Source organism: Ipomoea nil, unplaced genomic scaffold, assembly GCF_001879475.1.
Source record: "Ipomoea nil cultivar Tokyo-kokei standard unplaced genomic scaffold, Asagao_1.1 scaffold3069, whole genome shotgun sequence".
In the NCBI taxonomy this organism is placed as follows: domain Eukaryota; kingdom Viridiplantae; phylum Streptophyta; class Magnoliopsida; order Solanales; family Convolvulaceae; genus Ipomoea; species Ipomoea nil.
Window position 1 is genome coordinate 3,950,302 of NW_017619497.1, and position 24,888 is coordinate 3,975,189.

The 24,888-nt window shown below is 38.1% G+C and overlaps 1 protein-coding gene across 1 annotated transcript; it reads right to left on the bottom strand.

Moving 5' to 3' along the window:
- Positions 1 to 24,871, bottom strand: LOC109165707. The gene is made up of 4 exons (XM_019314592.1): positions 24,450 to 24,871; positions 20,461 to 20,568; positions 2,235 to 2,349; positions 1 to 439 (listed from the first exon to the last, which is right to left on the bottom strand). Exons 1-4 carry the CDS (start codon positions 24,651 to 24,653, stop codon positions 423 to 425), a joined length of 444 nt encoding a protein of 147 aa, XP_019170137.1. The 5' UTR covers positions 24,654 to 24,871; the 3' UTR covers positions 1 to 422.
- Between the last annotated feature and the right edge of the window lie 17 nt (positions 24,872 to 24,888).

Consider the following 24,888-nt stretch of genomic DNA (forward strand, 5'->3'; position numbering starts at 1 on the left):
TAATATAATTGTAAAATATATTATATTAAAGCATTCAAACTCAATTACAATAACAAAAGTATAGCAGTATAATGTTACATCGTTAGAAACAATACCAAATATATTAATAAACATAATCTAATCATCTCCTAAATTTTCATCATTTGAATTAGCAGAATTTTCAGCTTGAGTACTTGGAGTGGATAGCATGCCGTTTGCGACGCAAGTGATCCATCAAACTTGCAATCTGAACTTGCATTTGAGCATGAATCTAAGCTTGCATTTGAGCCTGCATTTAGGCCTCTGCATTTAAGTTCTTTCAGCTTGTAGTTTAGCTTCCATCCGAGCCTCCATCTCAACTCGGAGGTGCAGACGATGATGGGTTAGAACTCGGAGGTGTAATCGATGCACCTCGTCCAAGTCCTCTTATGCGTCCAGCTCTACTACCACCTCGTGTCATCTAAAATAAAATATAATAAAGTTAAGCTATCAACAAGTTGTGTATAAATCAACAATTGGGTTTCAAAATGAATAAATTAAAGATAGAAAAACTAATCAAATATTGTTTAGTAAGTAGTGATGACTACTTGTGCAGCTTCAAGGTTAAAGGTTCTTTCTACATATTCAATTTTGCTTTGTTTCATATGCTGTTTGGTAAGGAATTATTAAAGTACACAAGGTTCCAAGTGCAAATAAATTAGAAGGGAAAGCTGAAAAATAACCTAAAATGCTTTTTTAAAAGTCAAAAGCAGTACAGAATTAATGTTTTTAAGCTGCAAAAATAACCTGAAATCTTTTACATTAAACTGTGGCATCTTAAACAATTAATGATTTTTAAAAGGTCAAAATCTTCAGATATAAAAGAAACCGCCAGTACAATCCTAAAACTTTGAGAATAAAAACATGAATGAACAAAAAGGGATTTTGACAAAATTAATGTAATGATCAGTGAATAATCAAAATTAGTGAACCTGTTTTACATATAAAAAAAATCAATGAACCAAAAAAAACTGTGGCATCCTAACCAACAGAAACAGGTGAATAATCAAAATCAGTGAACCAAAAAAAAAAAAAAAAACAAGAACTTTAGTAGTATTTAAGCAATAATCCCAATCAATTATTCCTTTTTTCATTAATATCTAAAAGTGGCATGTACCTAATGTTTTCTTGCTTATTTACAAACTGTGACTACAGGAAAGAGCAAGCTGAGACTGATTCTAATCACTGGTTCTAATCACAAATAGCTAATGTGCTTATTTTGGTTAGAGTATACATGGTTTAGAAAAATTAACATGAGACATGCAAATAACCCTAAAATATAATGCCATTCTCTTTGAGTTTAGAAAAATAAGCTAATACATGTGTTTATTTTGGTTGGAGTATACATGGTTTAGAAAAATTAACAATACATGTGTTTATATCCTGAGTTTAGAAAAATTAGCAAAACTTTCATTCTCTTTGATGATATTGGTATTTTGGTAACCTTTTTTCTTAGTCTTCTTAGGCTAAAATCAGTTTATACATAAATCAAGAAAACACCCAAAATTCTGCATTCCCACAAACAAAATGTACACAGAAACATGAAAAATGAAAACAGAAACATGAAAAGAAAATAGGAAATTCACAGTGAATTAGTATGTTGTGAATGTAGGTAAAAATTTTGAGTTTTGATCTCCTTCTCTATTATTGTTAATATATATATTTACCTTTGATATTAAAAAAAGTAAAACAAAACAGTTATTGAATTGCCTTGTACAAAAAATCCATTGACTTGTCAATTTCTTCTTTGAATATGAGTTACATAGTTCTTCAATAATGCTGGTTTTGAGGAATAAGGATTACTTCATTATTATCAAAGAATGTGGATAATATATACACTTGTTTAGTATATGAGTGCTCCTTTGGTGATAGTTGTACTTAATGTTTAGTAAACATAAATGGTCGCAATCTTGTCTGTTGAACCACTACTTACCCCCTTTGTTTATACCGTACCTATCATACATACATATATTTTGGCTTCATTCAGCAACCTCAAGCATGCAATTAACACATACAGTGAATACAAACAGATTAACAAATTAACACAACCTTATCTCAGCAGATTAACAGTGAATGCACACAAATACAGAAACGCATAAACACTCAAATCAACGCATAAACACACATACAGAAACACAAACACTCGCTGCCAACCACAAACACTCAACTCAAAAAATTCAATAAGCACAAAATACAAGCCATAAACGAATACATACCAGAGAATAGAGTAGCAGAGTAGGCGGCAGGGGAAGCGACGGTCGGCGGAGAAGCAGCGCCGTCGGCGATGGGCGTCAGGGTAGGCAGCGCAGTCGTCGTCGGAGGCAGCGCAGTCTAGATAGGGAAGAGAGACGCGAGTCGGAGAAGAAGAAAGAAGTCTAGTTAGGGTTAGGAGAAAATGTTCAGCTTTGTTCGTTTTAGTGAACTTGGCCTACGTTTTAAATTTGTGATACATAGCGACGGAATCCATAATCCGTAGCTACAATTTAAAAAAATAAAATAAAATTGGTCTCACCTAAGTAGTGACGGACGGATATCCGTCGCTAACGTATAAGTATAATCCCGCCTCCAAATTTAGCAACGGATGTAAAATCCGTCGCTACTTAATATATGTTAAAAATCAAATATGCAAGCTTAGCGACGGAATTTCAATTCCGTCGTTAAAATGATTTAAAAAATTCTTACCACTTCATAAATGTAGCGACGGATGATAAATCCGTCGCTATATAGCATATGTTAAAAATCCGATATGTAAGCTTAGCGACGGAATTGAATTCCGTCGTTAAAATGTTTTAAAAAATTCTTCCCGCTACATAAATATAGCGACGGATGTTCAAATCCGTCGCTAGATAGCGACGGATTCAACTATCCGTCGCTACAATGTAAACAAAACACATTTATACTTTAATATCTAGCGACGGATGCTTATATCCGTCGCTAGGTTGTAGCAATTAAAATAATGAAATCAGCTCGCAAAAGAACCGTCGCAAATCCGTCGCTAATTTGTTTCTAATTTTCGCACCAAAGTTTACCGCGAAAATTAGCTACGTATTTAACGACGGAAATATTCCGTTGCAAACTCCGTCGTTAAGCCGTCGCTAATCCATCGCTAAATTTTCATTTAACAAAAAAATTGAAATCTGTCACTAATTTGTCGCTATTCCGTCTCTAAATTAGCAACGGAACACGTCCGTCGCTAAAGCCATCGCTATTTTCGCGTTTTTTTGTAGTGTCCCCTCCTGCCAGGACTGCTCTACCACACTCCTGCACCCCTAATCATGCAACCAGGTCTTCTCGAACCGAAAACCCCTCCTGCGATACCCAACACCCCCACTGGAGTCCTGAATCCCCAGAAAGAGAGCCGAGTGATCAGACTTCCGAGTTCTCAGGTTCATCACCTTAGCCCCCATCACCATACCCCGCCACTCGTCCGTTACTAGAACTTTATCGAGCCTCTCCTCCATCCAGTTTGCTGTCCCCTTCCCCTTCTCCCATGTGTACGGATAACCAACCATAGGCAATTGAGCAAGCCCACAGTCCTCAATAGCTTCCCCAAAGCCGCGTAGGAGGCTATTCGGATGCGGATTTCACCCTCTCTTCTCATTCTGATATAACAAATCATTAAAATCTCCAATAACAACCCAGGGGAGGTTCGACCTACCCGAGAGCGTTCTCAATAGATCCCATGACTCAGCACGTCTTGTTCGCTCAGAAAATCCATAATAACCCGTCATTCGCCATTCAGGAAAGCCAGTAATAGTTACCCCAACATCAACATAGTTCGTTGAGTAACTGATTAGCCGAGCCGTACTATTCTTCCTCCACAGTAACGCTATACCACCACTTAACCCATCACTGTCAACATAAAAAAGTCCTTCGTAACCGATTTTAACACGTAATCGCTTTGCATGATCACGTGCCACCTTAGTCTCCATTAGAAATACAAAGTCGGGTTGCTTCCGGGACACCATGTCCACAATCTCCCCGAACTGTCCGTAGATTACCCAAGCCACAGCAGTTCTAACTTAAAGTACTCATTGATTCGGGCGGGTCTGGGAACCAGAGCCCGCCTGCTGCAAGTTTTTTGGAATCTCAACCATGACAATGTCACCTCCCTCGCACCTACGTCCCTCCCCATCCACCTCCCCCCGGCGCCGCTTGGCTACCGCCACCACCTCCGCCTCAACTACCCCCTCGGTCCGGTTCCCACCTTGCGAACTCCCCCCCACAACTGCTCGGTCAGCTGGCGATTTCCTCCCCACGGCATGCCGACCCGTCGGCAACAGCCAGCTGCCCCCCACCGGCCTAGAGCCACGGCTCCCTCCTGCCCGTAGCTCCGGGCCATACAAGTACTCCTCCACCGGCATCTTCGAGTCCCTTGCCCCACGACAAAACTGATACGAGTGGCCTAACATCCCGCAGAAATAGCAATATGTATGAAGGCGTTCATACTTAAACATGACCCAGCAACTCGTCTTATCTCGTTTAATGAAATTCATTCGTCTTTTTAAGGGTTTATCAACAGGCAACGAAACCCTAATACGGTGATACGTCTTCCATGGGGCGTTTTCGAAACGATCATCATATTTCACAAACGTACCCAAGAAATTTCCAATCTGTTCCAAAATCCTACTAGATGAGTATCCGTTCAGCAGTCCATGTAGCTGAACCCATAAATCCACCGTATCCAGCACTACATCAACCGACATAACTCCGTCAGGGACCTGCTTACACACCAGCGTACTATTATCAAAAGACCAGGGCCCCTCGTTCAGAACTCGTTCCATGTCCGTGACATGATGAAAAACAAACAGGAACCGACCAGGTTCAACCTCCGTTGCCTCAACCCCGCTCACCGGCTGCCACACCGATGCCAGGACCTGACTCATAAATTCCAACCTGACTAGCTTCCGTGTCAAGAACCTTCCCACCACCCCCCAACTCTCCTCCACCTCGTCGCCCCCCTCCTCGGTCCCGTCCCCTTCAACCGGCAGAAACGCCGTGGCTTCCTCTTGGAGCACAATATCAGCCCACCTGGCCGTCAAACCAGCCACATCCGGATCAGTCGGCGTCGTAGACATCTCGCATGCAGAGACGAAACGTCGTTAGATGTCGTTGTCGGAATCAGAATTCGTCCGTAAAGAATTGTTGAAGAAACGACCGGAATACCTAGAAACCCTAGGTAGAGAGAAAATTTGGAATTGAAGAGAGAAATTGTAGTTTGGTAAGTATCTTTCTAGTTAATTATAAAGTAATCTAAAATAATAATATATGTTTTCAAAAAAATAATAATAATATAAAAAACAGTGTCAGGCGCGTGCAACGCACGCGCTCGTATGGGCCGCTGCTGTGCGCGAAAAGCGCATAACACCTTTCCCTCTTCATTTTGCTTTTTTCATTATTTTTGGCCTTTGCAAACCCATCCTTTCCCAATTAATTCTTCTCAAACATTTGCTATAATCTTGATCATGGGTGATTTAATCTGACATTCTCCCCATAATATTCATTGATAATGTTGCTCTAAGTAGCAAGCATTAGAAGCCACTAATAGCCTCACTACATAGTAGTTGGCGCTTTATCGTCCATTTGCTAGCATTAATAGTACATTTGTGGGCCCAAATTATTTGTAAAGATAAAGATAACAATAATAACAATAATAACAATAATAATAATAATAATAATAATAATAATTAAAAATGAATTGAAATTGAAGAGATGTAGAAAAAATTGTGGATAAATTACAAATATAATGTGAACGAGAATTAATATGAATATGATATGAATTTAAAAGTACCTCATATACTTAAAAAGTAAATATCTAAAATGGTCCCTCGACTATAGCTAAATTCATAAATTGGTTATCGACTTTCAATTTCAACCAATTAAGTCCTTAACTTTGCAATTTTAATACGATTTGGTCATCCGTCTATTTGACAGTTTGTTGACTGTGATTTTTGAGGATATATAAGTAATTTCACGGTCCATCGTCATTTTTTCAGGTTCCGGTTGCATTTTCAGACCGCAATGTTACATTTGAATCCACTGTCGAAAGCAATCTACCAAATTTGGTCGCCTTTGGTAATAGTTGGACGTAATCATCTCCGTGCTAACCACCAGGGCGTTAGAGTTTGGGTGCACGTACAGGAGGTCACGTGCAAGATCGATCGAGATTAGGCCGGAGATGCACCCCATGCCGGAAAGATTATAGCTTTTGATAGATAGATTGACGAAGTCCCTGGAGCGGCTCTTCAAGAAAGCCGTGACTCCAAGCCACGTAGGCAAGCTGAACCCGGTCAAAATTCTTTTGAGCTTTGCACGTGAAATTACATATATATCCTCAAAGATCACGGTCAACAAACAGTCAAATAGACGGAGGATCAAATTGTGTTAAAATTGCAAAGTTAAGGACTTAATTGGTTGAAATTAAAAGTTGAGAACCAATTTGTGAATTTAGCTATAGTCGAGGGACCATTTCAAGTATTTACTCTATACTTAAAGTATACTCAAGACATCTCATGATTTTAAAAAAATTCCATAAAGATATGCAGTATGCCTTATTTTTTTAAATGAGAAAGTATCGTTGGATAACCAAAGCCTTAGCACCAATTTCCCTTCCCACATATGCATTTCAGGAAGCTTGATTTAATGATTTATATATGGACTGTATTGATGTATTGAATATTAATTTATGGTATTCAATCTTAATCGGGTGTGAACAACTTTCTTTCCTCCATAACAGTCAACGAAGCAAGCTCTTTTAATAAGTGTAAATTTTAATTTCTCATTATCTTTTACACGTTTCACACATCATCGCCGACATCAGCGTTACCAGCCTACCCCCGATATGCACTGCAGCAAATGTATATTGATTTGCTGTAAAAGATTTTGTATATAATTTGATGCTTAAAAAGTATTTATAAAATTTAATTTAATTTAAAGGAGAAAATATACAAGTTGACTACAACTATATATTCACGAGTATTAAGCTATACAACGCGCTGTTCCTGCCTTGAACCATGGCTAGGCTTTCCGTTGCAGTTCTCTTTTTGCTTTTCACCATCTCTGTTGCTCGTTCTCCGTTAAGCAAGCCGGAAAATGACGTCACAGTTAACCAACTGTCAGACTCCGTTACCAAATCGGATGCCGGTGATGCTATTCGCCTCCCTAGCGAGTCAGTTACCAAATCGGACGCCGGTGACGCTATTCGCCTCCCTAGCGAGTCAAATCACGAGGAAACCGATGCTATTGAGACAGAGACGAAAGCCGTGGTCGCCGCCGAGGTCATGCCGCTACATCTAGTCAGATTCCGTCCGGTCAACCGTCGCTTCCGCCTCCGATCTGCGCTCCCCTTCCTTCGATGCCGCCACCGCTTTGGTAACGGCCACAAGCAAAGGCTGGTTATGAGATCGGGCGGCCAGATCCCCTACGGGGATGATATGATTCTCTCTTCTCCGGAAACTAAAAACCTCGGTGACGTCACGATCCACGGCGACGTGCGCCAAGTTCCGCCGGAGTGGATCCCGTTCCTTCACCACCACGGCCACCACCGTCACCGCGGCGACGGTGAAGAGAAGCTCGCAAAGTATGCGTCGAAACACTATCATCGCTTCGATCGCGAGAAAATGGAGAAGAATTACGGTTTTGGAAAGCGAATTCGTAAGTTCCTGAAGCAGTATCTTGATTGAAGATCACGACTAGGGGGGCAGTCACGCACGCGGCACGCCGTCTGTGTATGAATACGACTATACTACGGAGTATCTTTTTATTTTTATTATGCGTTATATTATGGATGTAAATTAGAAAAACTAAAATAAAAATTGTATGCTCAATGTCCCCTTATGTGAACCTATGACCATTAGTATGGGATTGTTGATACCAAATTAAAACATGTTTTTCATCTTAGCGAAAAGTCTAAATAGATAATTTTATTGCAAATATATGTTTATATATAGTATATATATGCTCAACACGAATTAATATCTTGGTCTTACTAAAAACTCTAAAAGCCATTAATCAGTTTATTCAAGCACAGAATTGTCTATTGATATTTTTAGTTTAAGTGGTGATCATTTGCGGACTTTATAGTTATTCAAGCATATTATATTGGGCAATAAATATGATAGGGATATTACCTCTGTATACTACCCGCCATACGATTGACATTATGGTCGGTAATGGACCCTTAGACCACACACACCCCAAACCGATCTACCCCGGTCATGATTCCCACCCCGACCGAGCTGCCCATTCGACCTCATTAGTATGCCATTTATCTGGTCTTCTGAGCCCTAGGATTGACCCAAATCCCAACCATAGAGGCCGGTAGCGGGTATTCAGTCCTGCGCATGACACGGTGTTGTCAGGTATATACCACCGTATGATACACATACGCCTGTATATACTGTATCAACATACATACACACACACACACACACACACACATATATATATATATATATGTGTGTGTGTTAACCACTAACTTTTTATAAGTTAAATAAAATGATATTATGTAATTAAGATGAGGTAAAAACATTACAACATTTGCAACAAATTCAATGCATGCAAATACCTTTACAACTTGAAGGGTCACGTCAAATTGTTTTTCTTTACAGACAAGTTGAGAAATTGTGGTAACATCTAATGTTATACCACTTGATTATCCTTTTCCCAATATGTCCGTAAAGAAGAACAATTTGACGTAACCCTTGAAATTGTAAAGGTCTTTGTATGCATTGGATTTGTTGCAAATGCTATGATGTCGTTACCTCATCTTAATTATCATTTTATTTAAGTTATAAGTGATTAACATACAGAAATATAATCAATGGACGGTAAATTAACTACTAAATTTTGAGTCAAATTATTTTTACTATACATACATACATACATGCATGCATTTAGAGTAAATATCTATTTTGGTTCTCAACTATTGGGTATTATTTACTTTAATCCTTTGACTTTGAAAATTACTCAATTTGACCCTTTGACTTTAAAATTCACACTCAATTTGATCTTTCGTCACGAAATTCGTCCAAAGGATGTTAATTTGAAAGGTAAAATGATCAATTCACATTGATTTTGTTCAGCTATTTGATCCAAAAGCCATGAGTTCAGAAGAGCATATACCCAAAAGAAATAAGTGGCAGTAATGGCTACCATGGAAGATCAGAAGCAAGAAGAAGGGGAGTTTCCGTCGGAAGCTTCAGCGCGTTTGCCGCCGTGGACGAAGCAAATAACGGTGAGGGGAGTGGTAACAAACAAGTGCAGTAATAGGATGGTCGGGATATCATCAGCCCCCTTCACTCGCTAGGAAAACATATGAGCTTATAGGAGTTGAAATAGTTGGGAAGAATCCTAGGCTCCTAGCAATTACAAAGTACAAACAACAGTCTTGGTATTTACATTCGCCTATTATGCGCCATTGTCAAATTTGAAGGAAGATTTTTTCTTCCTTCAAATTTGAAGGAAGATTATGACTCACTTTTGAGTGGCATTTTCAAGAAGGATATGTGGAAGCACTCTCAATAAATTCTCTATGAAATGAAAGATAAGGCATAAGTGCTCCATCTATCAATTCTCTATGCCACCCCCCACACCGTTTTTTGCTTCGTCCATGGCGGCAAACACGCTAAAGTCTCCAACGACAACTCTTCCTCTTCTTGCTTATGGTCCTCCATGGCAGTCATTACTGTCACTTAATTCTTCTAGGTTATATGCTCTTCCGAACTCATGGCTTTTAAATCGAATAGTTGCACAAAATCAAGATAGACTGACCATTTTACCCTTCAATTTAACAGCTTTTGAACGGATTTTATAACAGAGAACCAAATTGAGTGTAATTTTTTAAGTCAGGGGATCAGATTGAGTAATTTTCAGTCAATGACTAAATTAAGAAATACTCAATAGTCAAGGGACCAAAATAGGTATTAACTCTTTTTTATTATTTATTTATGGAATTCACGCCTCGGAGATTTGCATCATGTGTGACAACATTAATGCCATATACATAATGCAAAATCCAATACAGCGTAGCACCTAGCACACATCTTAATAAAATCCTTAATTGCTTGAATCAAGACACAATGAGCTAAAAGTGGAGTTGGCTATGGTTAACATAGGTTGAATAGGACAGAAGATCTTGCAGATTAGGTAATAAGACATCAGCAGATATCGTTTAGCAAATCTGCTAGGAGAATGAAGTTTCTGGAAAAGGCGTAGTAGGAATTGACAAGTGTGATAGAACATGTATTAATTGGAAGGTCATTTATTTGCTAAGCAGTGTTACAAAAATCAGACAGGTTTGTCGCCTAGGCACCCCTAGGTGTGTAATCTAATATGTGCCCGTCCAACTAGTAAGACAAGTCAGTCATTTCTCCTTTATATGTTGCTGCTGAAGTTCGCACCCTTGCAATCATCCATCATAGTTGTAACTTTCTGCCTCACCCATCATCACCTTCACAAAGCTCCTCATCTTGTTAGATGGCTAGATTTTCTTGCGTGTCAAAGCCCATCATTGCAGCTCGTTATTACTGCTTGGAAGTCATCAAGTCATCGCTATTGCTAAATTAGGAGAGAAATGGTACTGCTTCATCGATGGAAATATAAAATTTTAGGACTTGAAATCCGGGTTAAATTTGTAGTCTTTGAAGAGTGGGCTTGGACAAAACTTTTAAGCTTTGTCATTAACTTCTGGGATAAGGTTAGGATTTAATGCTTTATCATATGTAATAAAAAATTATTAAGGAACTTAGGCGGCGAGCCGGCGACTACGCGCCTATCCACCTCCTGATATCTATCACTATTTTTGATAATGCTTTTGGATCTATTCCAACGGAAAACCTCCCTAGCAAAGGATTGCTAGGAGTACTTCAAGAAGTGAAGATTTATTTTTCATTTTGTAGGGATGTTGACAGTTGCTTGGCAATAAGGTATCTGTTGGGTGGTAAAAAATTTTCAATATAATATTTTTAACCCTTTCAATAATATAAAAAATAATAAACTCGCTAATGTCTTTTAAGACTATAAAGTATTGTTTGTAGGAATAGAGTTCTTATCTGAGCTCTAGATAGATTCAATTTTTCCTTTAAAATTATTAAACTTCAAGTTGGGGTGATTCCTAAAGCTTCACTTCTATTCGGGACTAGGTTCTCTGGTTAGCTACCCAAACGACCGACAAAGTAAAAATCTCATTATACCATATTCCTACGTACCTATTAATTGTTTGGTTCGGAATAAAGAATCCTAACACAAATTTGTTACTAGTAGAAGCTAAAATATATCCATTTTCATCAAATGGTCGGGTGGAATATTTTCTAAGCTAAAATATATCCATTTTCGTACTTGGGGTCTTTCTATTTGATCACAATTCACAAGGATTTTTTACGATTAGAGTTACATACAAATATAATGAGATTTTGTTACCGTAGAAAATATTCTACCAGACCATTTGATGAAAATGGATATATTTTAGCTTCTACTAGTAACAAATTTGTGCTAGGATTCTTTATTCCGAACCAAATAATTAATAGGTACGTAGGAATATGGTATAATGAGATTTTTACTTTGTCGGTCGTTTGGGTAGCTAACTAGAAAACCAAGTCCCGAATAGAAGTGAAGCTTTAGGAATCACCCCAACTTGAAGTTTAATAATTTTAAAGGAAAAATTGAATCTATCTAGAACTCAGATAAGAACTCTATTCCTACAAACAATACTTTATAGTCTTAAAAGACATTGGCGAGTTTATTATTTTTAATATTATTGAAATGGTTAAAAATATTATATTGAAAAGTTTTTACCACCCAACAAACACCTTATTGCCTAGAAAGTCGGTCAACATTCCTACAAAAGGAAAAATAAACCTTCACTTCCTGGATTACTCCTAGCAATCCTTCACCAGGGAGCTGAGGTTTTCCATGGAAATAGATCCAAGAGCATTACCACATACAGTGAAAGATATCAGGAGGTGAATGGGCACGTAATCATCGCCTAGGTTCTCTAATAATTTTTTTTTATTACATTCAATAAAGCATTAAGGCCTAACTTTAATTAGCTCAAAACTTAAAAGTTTAGTCCAATTGACCAAAACTTAAAAGTTTAGCCCAAGTCCAAACTATCCAAAAACTAAAAATCTAACCCTAATTTCAAGTCCAAAGATTTCATAATTCTTTTAATGAAGCCCTACCATCTCTCTTGAACTTTGAAAGGTGATGAGTAGATGACTTCCAAGCGGCAATATTGAGTTAGAACGATGGACTTTGACACACGAAGAAAATCCAACCGTTCAACAAGGCGAGGGGTTTTGCGAAAGTGATGAGTGAGGCGGCTAGCTACAATTATGATGGGCGATTGTGAGGGTGAAAACTCCAACGAAGACTGCGACAACATAGGAAAAATGACTGACTTGTCTGACTAGTCGGATGGATGCCTAAGCCGATTTTTGGAACATCATTTCTAATTTCCAAGCATTTAATGATGTGGAATGTTTGTTTGTCAAGCAATAAGCAGGAGCTTATATAACCAACTAAATTTATCATGAGCGTACATGTGTCCAGTCAAAAGATCCTAGTATAAGTAGGAAAAGTGGGTTTACAATTCTAACACACGTATGGAGCATTAATTTCATGCATTTAATAATAAGGAAATAGAAAATGTATCCATACTTGAGTTATTGAGTCTGTCATACTCTCTCATTCTCCTAAAGCCTTACCTTTTCATGTCGTTTTCACCTATTTTCTTAGAAAATTCAACCCTTCCAAACTCCTTTTAAGCCTCCAATACCCTTCCATATTCTCACTTTCATTATCCTAAAAACTCCGGAGCCCTTTGCAATTCCCAGTCTCCAGAATCTCTAAATACTCTCGTCGTTCTTTCTCTCAACCCCTTTCAAACTTCTCTATTTTCTTTAATGGCACCAAAGAAAACTAGCAAGCCAGCACCCCATAGAGTTTGAGATGATGGAGGAAGTTATAAGGATGATTGCCTAAGGTTGGGCAGTGGGCACGCTCGCTAAGACACTTGACAATAAGAAGCATGCTTTTTGGCCGCCCTCGCATCAATCAGAAAATTCCTTTCACTTAAAAGAAAATAATTTTTACCCAATAGTCAATGGCATGTTGTAGAAAATGGGAAAATGACAGCTTTTGGACACCTACCATTTCAAAAAGCGCCTAGGGAAAGAATTCAAACGTTCAAATTTTCAAAACCTTTAACTCTATGTAAAGGGCCCCTCCTGAAGCATGAAGAAGCTACGAATACTAACTTCTAAAAGCTATTGTGCAAAAAGTACCCAGCCATTCTCAAGAGCTAAAACGGCTTTAAAAATCATCTAGGTATTGTCCAACCTTTAGTCTCTCAGACTAAACATCCTTAAGGATCACCACTTGCTTCTTTCAAGGCAACTTAGTGGACAATCTTTGAAGGTTGTAAGGCAGCGAAGAACGTGCAACTTGGTGAAGAAAATCGCTCCAAGGACTGTCATTTGGTGGATTGCAAATAGTTGGCTTGGTTTGCAACTAGTGTGAAAGGCTATATACATTTCACTTGTATTGTGTGGATATTAGTGGAACCTCTTGTGTTAAGAAAAAGAATGGAGTAGAAATGTAGGATTAACCCAAACTACTATAAAAATCCTTGGTTCTCTCTCTCTACTCTTATTTCTTAAATTTTGGTGTTGAACTTAAGGAACAAACACATTTTAACACTACTACAAAACTCGTTTAAGGCAAATTTCTCAAAGACTTTCACAATGCACAAACTCTAAATCGTTTTTTAAAGATTTGAAAATTCGTTATTTACTTCAATTTTCTATACATAAAGAAACTTTCTGAAGGTAAATTTTCTATATACAAGGAAACTTCCAAAATTAGTCATATCTTAAGGAACTTTATCTTAATTTGTCCAACTGTTAGTTTAAAAAACAAATAATAGGTTTCCATTTTTAGTTTCAAAAACTGATAAAAGTAAATGTCCAATTAGTGCTACTGCCTATAAGTAGAGTAAAATTTCAATTTTAGTCCTGTGACTATAGAGGTATTGTTAATTGTAGTCAAAAGTGTTACTTACTTACCTTAACTATGCAATTTTGGTCACTTCGGCCAAATTTCGCCGAAAGAACTTAATCCTTAATTTAGTGTATAATCTGAGGGGCAAAATTGTAAAATTACCATTTCTTCTAATTTTGAACTATGGTGAGATGAGGGTGTCGGTGTCCGGAGTACTGAATAAAAACCTCACCATAATCCACCGTTCCTGTTTCATCTAGGCACCCCATCATCAACCTCCCGTCGGAGATAAATATCCTCGTTTTCGTCCTCAGCTCCTACAACCGACAGGTGCGGGATTCTTCTTAGCCGATGGGTTCTGCGTCCGTCAATTGTACTAGCTTTCCAGCCGGGAGTGTTCGGATTCCCCTCAATCCCTCCATTTCCTACTCTAGGCTTGTGGCCCGTTTTAGTGGAGGGGCGTGCTATTTGTTTACATCCATTAGTTTGTAAGGGGTTCAATGCAGATTTTGATGGAGATCAAATGGCTGTTCATGTACCCTTATCTTTGGAGGCTCAAGTGGAGGCCCGTTTACTTATGTTTTCTCATATGAATCTTTTATCTCCGGCTATTGGGGATCCCATTTCCGTACCAACCCAAGATATGCTTATTGGACTCTATGTATTAACGAGCGAAAATCGTCGAGGTATTTGTCTAAATAGGTATACTAAGTGTAATCGTAGAAACTCTCAAACTAAAAGAAGTGACAATAGTAATTATAAGTATAAGAAAGAGCCCGTTTTTTGTAATTCCTATGATGCAATTGGAGCTTATCGACAGAAACGAATCAATTTAGATAGTCCTTTATGGCTCCGGTGGAGACTAGATCAACGCGTTATTACTTCAAGAGAAACTCCCATCGAAGTTCACTATGAATCCCTAGGGACTTATTATGAGATTTATGGACACTATCTAATAGTAAGAAGTCTAAAAAAAGAAATTATTTTTATATACATTCGAACCACTGTTGGCCACATTTCTCTTTATCGAGAAATCGAAGAAGCTATACAGGGGTTTTCTCGGGCCGGGTCATCCGATACCTAACATAATTCTATGATAGATACCAACGGGAGTTCGGGGCTCTCCGGTTCAGCTAGGACCATAGCTCCGGAATTTCTACGCGAAACAAGATCGATAAAAGGAAGTTTTACAATCAATTACTCAAAAACATTGTCTTGTCGAATGTCGAATCCTACTTAGCAGAATATGGAGGTACTTATGGCAGAACGGGCCAATCTGGTCTTTCACAATAAAGTGATAGACGGAACTGCCATGAAACGACTTATTAGTAGATTAATAAATCACTTCGGAATGGCATATACATCACATATCCTGGATCAAGTCAAAACTCTGGGTTTTCAACAAGCTACTGCTACATCCATTTCATTAGGAATTGATGATCTTTTAACAATACCTTCTAAGGGATGGCTAGTTCAAGATGCGGAACAGCAAAGTTTGATTTTGGAAAAACACCATCATTATGGGAATGTACACGCGGTAGAAAAATTACGTCAATCCATTGAAATATGGTATGCTACAAGTGAGTATTTGCGACAAGAAATGAATCCTAATTTTAGGATGACTGACCCTTTGAATCCAGTTCATATAATGTCTTTTTCGGGAGCTAGAGGAAATGCATCTCAGGTACATCAATTGGTAGGTATGAGAGGATTAATGTCAGATCCACAAGGACAAATGATTGATTTACCCATTCAAAGCAATTTACGCGAAGGACTTTCTTTAACGGAATACATCATTTCTTGCTACGGGGCCCATAAGGGGGTTGTGGATACTGCTGTACGAACATCAGATGCTGGATATCTCACGCGCAGACTTGTTGAAGTAGTTCAACACATTGTTGTACGTCGAGCGGATTGCGGCACTGTCCGAGGGGTTTCTGTGAGTCCTCAGAATGGGATGATGCCGGAAAGGATTTTGATCCAAACATTAATTGGTCGTGTATTAGCAGATGATATATACATAGGCCCACGGTGTATTGCCACTAGAAATCAAAACATTGGAGTTGGACTTGTAAATCGATTCATAACCTTTCGAGCCCAACCAATATCGATTCGAACTCCCTTTACTTGTAGGAGTACATCTTGGATTTGTCGATTATGTTATGGCCGGAGTCCTACTCATGGCGACCTGGTTGAATTGGGGGAAGCTGTAGGTATTATTGCAGGTCAATCGATTGGAGAACCTGGGACTCAATTAACATTAAGAACTTTTCATACTGGCGGAGTATTCACAGGGGGTACTGCAGAACATGTCCGAGCCCCTTCTAATGGAAAAATAAGATTTCATGAGGATTTGGTTCATCCGACACGTACACGTCATGGGCATCCCGCTTTTCTATGTTCTATAGATTTGTATGTAACTATTGAGAGTGAAGATATTCTACATAATGTGAATATTCCCCCCAAAAGTTTTCTTTTAGTTCAAAACGATCAATATGTAGAATCCGAACAAGTGATTGCTGAGATTCGCGCAGGAACATCTACTTTGAATTTGAAAGAGAAGGTTCGCAAACATATTTATTCTGATTCAGATGGAGAAATGCACTGGAGTACTGATGTGTATCATGCACCTGAATTTACATATGGGAATGTTCATTTATTATCAAAAACAAGTCATTTATGGATATTATTAGGGGAGCCGTGCCGTTCCAGTCTAGTCTCCCTTTCGATCCACAGGGATCAGGATCAAAAGAGTGCGCATTCCCTTTTTGTCAAGCGAAGATCTATTTCCAACCTCTCAGAAACTAATGATCGGGCGAGACAAAAAATCTTTAGTGCGCATTTTTCTGGTCAAAAAGAAGATAGGATTGCTGATTATTCAGACCTCAATCGAATCATATGTACTGATCATTCTAATCTCGTATATCCGGCTATTCTACCTATTCTAGCCGAGAATTCGGATTTTTTGTCAAATTTATTATCAAAGAGGCGAAGAAATCAATTCATCATTCCACTCCAATCGATTCAAGAACGCAAGAAGGAACTAATGCCCTGTTCAGGTATCTCGATGAAAATCCCCACAAATGGTATTTTCTGTGGAAATAGTATTATTGCTTATTTCGACGATCCTCGGTACAGAAGAATGAGTTCGGGCAGTACTAAATATGGGACTCTAGAAATGCATTCAATCGTGAAAAAAGAGGATTTGATTCAGTATCGAGGAGTGAGGGAATTTCGACCAAAACACCAAAAGAAAGTAGATCGATTTTTTTTCATTCCCGAAGAAGTGCATATCTTACCCGGATCTTCTTCCATTTCCATAATGGTACGGAACAATAGTATCATTGGGGTAGATACACAAATCACCTTAAATATAAGAAGCCGAGTAGGCGGGTTGGTCAGGGTGGAGAAAAAAAAAAAAAGAATTGAACTGAAAATCTTTTCTGGAGATATATATTTCCCTGGAAGAGCAGATAAGATATCCCGACATAGCGGCGTTTTGATACCACCAGGAACAAGAAAAACAAATGACAAGGAATCCAAAAAAGTGAAAAATTGGATCTATAATCCACCGTTCCTGTTTCATCTAGGCACCCCATCATCAACCTCCCGTCGGAGATAAATATCCTCGTTTTCGTCCTCAGCTCCTACAACCGACAGGTGCGGGATTCTTCTTAGCCGATGGGTTCTGCGTCCGTCAATTGTACTAGCTTTCCAGCCGGGAGTGTTCGGATTCCCCTCAATCCCTCCATTTCCTACTCTAGGCTTGTGGGTGGGAACAGCTTCTTCTTGCGCTCTCACCTCTTCTTTTTCTTCATCAGTTTCTGCCATGGTGTGCTGGAGATTTTCAATAAACGGGACCGAGATGGCGTACAAGAGAATCTACCTCGGCTCAAGGATCGTCGATCTTGGTTCTGGGAATTCTTGCATTTCTGGAATCGTGGAGAATTCCGACCTCCTTCAATGCTGGCAATGGCCGGGGGTTTCGTCATTCCAACGAGAGTACCATCACCTCAAATTTCGCATTGGGTCGAGATTTCGTTTGCGGGTTGCGCGATTCGGGCAAAGTTTAGTGCCTAGGAAGTGATTCAAATGTCACCGATCATGCCCCCAACGGGACTTACAGTGATTCGCCGGAGGGGCAATTGGATTGCAAGGGAGATATGACTGGAGAAAAACCGGACGGGGAATTTGTAGATCTTGCCTTGGGAGAGAACAGGGGATGCGCGATAAGACGGTCTAACGGAACGGTAGTTTGTTGGGGTGAAAATGGGTTTAGCCTCCTCGGAAAGTTGCAGGGCAAGCATTTCATGGCGTTGGCGGCGAGAGAAACAATGTTTTATGGCGTAGAGGCAGCGAATTCAACGTTGTATTGTTGGGGAAATGCATTTTTTGATTCAAAATCTAAGCTTTTCGACGAAGTAGTTCCTTGCAATTTTTGTCGTTGCGGTCATATGCCTTTCTACGATAAATTTTTTGGACAAATCTAATGATATGTGAGCCGTGCATTCTTGAAACTCCTACTAAGAATCCACCTTCACAACCACCAATGTCGTCGTCGTCGTTGCCGCCAACAGTTCAAAATTAGAACCACGACGACGACATTGGTGGTTGTGAAGGTGGATTCTCAGTGGGAGTTTCAAGAATGCACGGCTCACATATCCTTAGATTTTAGCCGCAAAATTTACCATAAAAAGGCATAGGACTGCAAAGACAAGAATTCGTGCACTGGCCAGGAACTATTTCGTCGAAAACCTTAGAATTTGAATTGAAAAACGCATTTCCCGAACAATACAACGTTGAATTCGCCGCCTCCACGCCGCAAAACATTGTTTCTCTCACCGCCAACGCCATGAAACGCCTGCCCTGCAACTTTTTGGGGAGGCTAAACCCATTTTCTCCCCAGCAAACTACTGTTCCGTTAGACCGTCTTATCGCGCATCCCCGGTTCTCTCCCAAGGCAAGATTCACAAATTCCTCGTCCAACTTTTCTCTAGCCATATCTCCCTTGCAATCCAACTGCCCCTCCGGCGAATCACTGTAAGTCCCGTTAGGGGCATAATCGGTGACATTTGAATCACTTCCTAGACACTGAACTTTGTCCGAATCGCGCAACCCGCAAACGAAATCTCGACCCAATGCGAGTTTTGAGGCGATGGTACTCTCGTTGGAATGGCAAAACCCCAGCCATTGCTAGCACTGAAGGCGATTGTACTCTCGTTGGAATGTCGAAACCCCGGCCATTGCCAGCACTGAAGGCGATGGTACTATCGTTGGAATGGCGCAAGAAGAAGTTGTTCCCACCCACAAGCCCAGAGTAGGAAACAGAGGGATTGAGGGGAAACTAAACACTCCCTGCTGGAAAGCTCGTGCAATTGACGGACGCAAAACCCGGTGGCTAGGAAAAATCCCGCACCTGTCGGTTGCAGGAGATGAGGACGAAAACGAGGATATTTATCCCCGACGGGAGGTCGATAATGGGGTGCCTGGATGAAACAGGAACGGTGGATTATGGTGAGCTTTTTATTCAGTATTCCGGCACCGGACACCGACACCCTCATCTCACCATAGTTCAAAATTAGAAGAAAGGGTAACTTTACAATTTTGTTTCTCCGTCATCTTCCATGGCTACTGGCGTAGAAGAGAAGAGAAGAAACAGAGAAAAGAAAAGAGGAAGAGCAAATGACTAAATTGCCCTAAAGATTTTATCCATTAAAATTTTTCAGTCACTTTTCGTTGGCAGTTTGGCCGGATGGACCAAAATTGATAAAAATTGAATAGTTAGAGTACTCAATTGTTAGTTTTGAAAGTCGTGAATTGAAATTAACAAGACCCCAATATTCATAGAACCAAAAGTGTAAATAACACTAGTTCAATATTTCTTAAGAGTTTGCACTATGAAACAAATCCAGAACACCAAGTAATATGATATTCTATCTTTGATAAGTAAACAGAGAAAAAGAGAGTTACTTTCTTTGGTATCATTTTATTTCTAGCATCATATCATTTTGCTTGAGTACGAAATAAAAAGAAGTGTGTGCACACATAATAATTAATGTTATATGGGGTCCTCCAATTATGGTGGTTTTGTCACGTTTAGTCCTAAAGGTCCTTTAACTTTTAAATTGTTACCATCCATGATCTAAGTTTATTACCCATGGTCCTTCAACTTTCAAAATTTAACCAGTTCTGGTCTTCCTGAAAGGACCATGGGTGGTTAAAATTTGATAGTTGAAGGATCATAAGTGGTTAACTTGAACCACGAATGATAGCAATTTGAAAGTCGAAGGACCACGGGTGGTCAATTTGAAAGTTTAAGACTAAACATGACAGAATCACTATATTCGGAGAACCCAGATGGTATTAAGTCGCAAACATAATATACTTCGATAGAACAATATACTTAGGCTGCATAGCAATAAATTGAAAATCACAAAAGCATACCGCAAAGTAGAACAGAAACCTGGTGCCATTTGCCCCGTCCCCCTTCCAGCTTTCACCACCTTCCACTGCCCAGCCGATGGGGCTGTCATTTGTTAAGTTCATCAAAACCTGTCAATGAAAAAATCATGAATGAAACTCAATGTTTACTCTTAAAATATCCAATGAAGGCATGAAAATTCCTCATCATTCTTCCATGGACAATGGAAAGCTCACTTTCTTCATATAGCAAAAGAAACAATAAAAAAGTTTTGGTTGGACCCAGTGCACAATTAAGGCTTCCACACTACTAAAAGTCTAAAGAAGGAATATAAACAAGCAAGCAAGAAAATTACTTTTTGTCTTCATGTCCATGAACTGTAAATCCCATTTAGAAGGTTCAAAATCATCCTCATCAGAAGCAAAAGGATCATCCATAAGTTCAAGCTTCTGTCCTTTATTTCTTCCATCTATCTCTATTTTGATCAATAGGTATTAACTTTTGCTATATGTTCTTAATTTTTCCATCATTAATATGTTCTCAACCACCAAGAATCAATGGTCATACCTTCCAATCAGATCAGTTTGAGATTCAGTAAACCACTTTAAGGAAAAGGCCCCCTCATCACTTGTACTCACAGAGGAAATGATAGAAAAAAATCATCTAAAAATTATAAGCTAAGGGTCCGTTTGGAAAGCAGGAAAATGACTTCTGAAAAATATTTTCTGAAAAATGAGTCATTTCCCGGAAAACATTTTCCTTTTCCCGTGTTTGGTTGCATTCTGGAAAATTGTTTTTGTGTGTATGGTTCATTTTCTGAAAAATGAGTAGAATGGTATAATTAAACATTTTAATTATTTTATTTAGAATATTACAACATGTATAATAATATATAATAATATAATAATAATTTTAAATATAAAAAAAATAACTAATAATATATCAAAAATATTATGGTGGTGGTGGTGGTGTAATGGTAGTGGTGTTATTTGTTATATAATAATAATAATAATAATAATAATAATAACAACTGGTGGTAGTATGACGGTGGTGGCAGTGGTGGCGGCGGTGGTATGGTGGTGGTGGTGGTGTGATGGTGGTGGTGTGGTGGTGGTGGCGGTGGTTGCGGTGGTGGCGGCGACGATGGTATGGTGGTGGTGGTATGGTGTTGATAGTATTAGTGGTGGTAGTGGTTGCGGTGGTATGGTGTTGGTGGTGGTAATGGTGGTGGTAGTGGTGGTAGTGGTGGTGGTGTGGTGGCGGTGGTTGCGATGGTATAGTGGTGGTGGCGGCGGTAGTAATGGTGGTGATGGTGGTATGGTTTGATGATGTTGGTTTAAAAGTTGAAAAATAACTTTCAAAAAAAAAAAGAAAGTCATTTTCCTCCAAAACAAGCCTATTTTTCAAAGTCAATGGAAAATGATTTCCGTTAGATTTGATTTTCCAGGCACATCCAAACAATAGAAACTTGGAAAATGATTTTCAGAACTCATTTTTCAGGTTTCCAAACACACCCTAAGGGGCCGTTTGGTTCACGGTATGTTAGATTACCTTAGGAATGTTAGATTGCTGGGAATGTTAGATTACTGGGAATGTTAGATTCCTGTGTTTGGTTAAAATTGAGGTATGTAATATAATTATGTTTGGTTTAGGGTTATCTTATCTTTTATATATATATATATATATATATATATATATATATATATATATATATATATATATATATATATATATATATATATCTACTATACTAATAAGAGCCCAAGAGAGTTAGGCCTATAATGGGTAGAAAAAATGGCGGTCGCAGATTTTAATCAAATGAATGGCTCAGATTGATTAAAAGATTGATCAGATTTAAATTTTACACAAAAATTTTCTAAAATACCCACACACCGTTACTAATTCCGTTAAAATTTTAAGAATTGCCGTTAGTTCACCGTTAACTTACTCATTGATTTCAATAAAAAAATGTCTTAGGTTCGAACCACATCCCAATCAAAGTTGGCATAATTAGTACTCTATTTTACTCTTATTAAATTATATAAATAATAATTTAGTAGTTACAACAAAAAATAATACATATGCATTTCTTTAATTTAGAATTATGTGTTTACAATGCATTTATTCAAAAAAAAAAAATTTATTCATTATCAATAAATTAAATAAGAGAAATAATTTTATTAATTATATTGTCTTTATTTTTCTTCAATATAAAAATTATTTATATTCAAATTTATTAATTGATTATATTCGCTACATTGTCCTTACAATGTCTTTATTCAGTGAAAAAAAATTATTAATTATCAATAAATTAATTAAAAGAAATATTTTCATTAGTTATATTGTCTTAATTTTTCTCAAAATGTAAAAATTTTTACATTCAAATTCATCAATTGATTATATTCACTACATTATCTATTATCTTTTTTGTGCACTATTTTTCTAATTAAATATCAAAGTTATAATACAAAATAATGCTATATATTTATTTACCAAGTATTTTATTAATACCATGAAAAAATTAAAAAAAATATAATTAATAAAGCCAACCATATTAACTACTTGAAAGATTTTGTGACAAAGAGAGTATTCAAATCACACAACAAATTGAAGTGAGAACTACCTCGCAACGTCCTTGTTTGACAATCAGCACTTAACGGTTAGCGTTAGCGGATTTGATCAGCGAATTTATTTAATTATTAACATTGGGTAGAAAAAATGACCGGCCAAATTATTAAATCAAATGAATGGTTCATATTGTTCAGGTTTTAATTTTTTTCTTTTAAGATTTTCTAATTTATCATTAATTATATGATTATCCATTTAACTTTTCCGTTAATTCACCGTTAGTCTAATTCTAATATTAAAGTCTAATATAGAATTATAACTACACCATTAATCTAATTCTAATATTAAAGTATTAATAGAACTTAACCACAAATCCTAATGTCGGAATCTCCTCAAACAATATTAGTATATATTTAATATTTTATGCCCTAATTTTTATTTGTTCTCCCTTATGTCCCGTATTTGGTTTCAACTATACCTATACAATTATTTTATTGACAATTATAATCAATCTTGACTATATTATCTTGCATCTGTAAACTTAGAATTACCTATTTAACTCGCACGGGCTTAGCTCAATGGTTTAGTGGGTAGTATTTGGGAGAAGAGACCAAGGTTTGAACCTCAGCGGCGGCAGTGCGGGAATTATGCCCAAAGTGGGCAGATTCCTTGTGCGTATCAGCATTTGGCCCTGTCTGCTGAACCATTGAGTCACCGTGATTTACAACTTCCCATAATGCTCTGTCGGGTCGGATTGTGGGGGGCCCTTGGGGTTGGGGACTCAACCTTTGGGAGAATAATTACCTATTTAAATACGCAAATTCAACCTTCAATTATCTATGCATGCATAATTTCAATATAATCCTGCCTTAATATACTTTAAAGTACTTATTTAACAAAAAAGCATTGGGCATTATACTAATCGCGCGATGCGCGTAAAAAACTAGTATATATATAAAAGCTAACATAAAATATATATCTTTAAATAATTAGAATTAAAATGACAAAATTCATAAATATGCAAGGTTATCCTACATTACCTAACAAAATGAAGGGAATCACATTCCCTTCAAAATCCCATGTGGAGGGAATGTTGCATTCCCTGGGAATGTTATATTCCCTCACAGAAAATGAACCAAACATAGGAATGTAAGCTCGGGAATGTCACATTCCCTTGGTTATATAATATAACCTGAACCAAACGCTCCCTAAATGTCATTTTGCATATTAAGTAATCAAAATAACATGAGTACTAGTTTTACCAGTAGCTCTACCAAAATAATTCCAAGAAATTTAAAGGTAAATTGTAGGCTGAATTCTATAGAATATATAATATGATTTCAAAAGCTAACATTGCATAACAGGTCATCAAAATATGATAAAACCAGAGCCATCAAAATATTAAACTCAGTACCCAGAACTTTAGAAATAAATCGCCACTCACCCTCTGATTTCTTCTTGGATTTCCTGAAGTGCCCATTCCTATCCTCAAAATCTCCATCCCCATCGGCCTCCTGAGATGATCAGTGGCCGGAGTCTTGGGACGAAAATGTAAAATTGGAAACGTCCTAATGGAGCGAATCCCCTGCCCCATCTTCAAATCCATTTCCGCCCTTCGGCTCCGCCGGCCGTAAGTTCCAACTATCATCTTTCCGGCTACGGAGAGTTAAGAATTTCATCGGTGTGTTTGGAGAAACAAAGAAAAAGGTTACGCTTTTGGGAGAATAAATCTAAAAATGAAGGGAAACTAGGGTTTCTTGAAGGTTTTCATGGTGATCTTAGCTGTGCATTTCACGGGGGTTTTAAAACGTAGACAGCTCTGATTCCTCTGAAAGGCAGAGCATCTCCGATACGTACCCGTTGGAGTTTTTTTCCATTTTGGG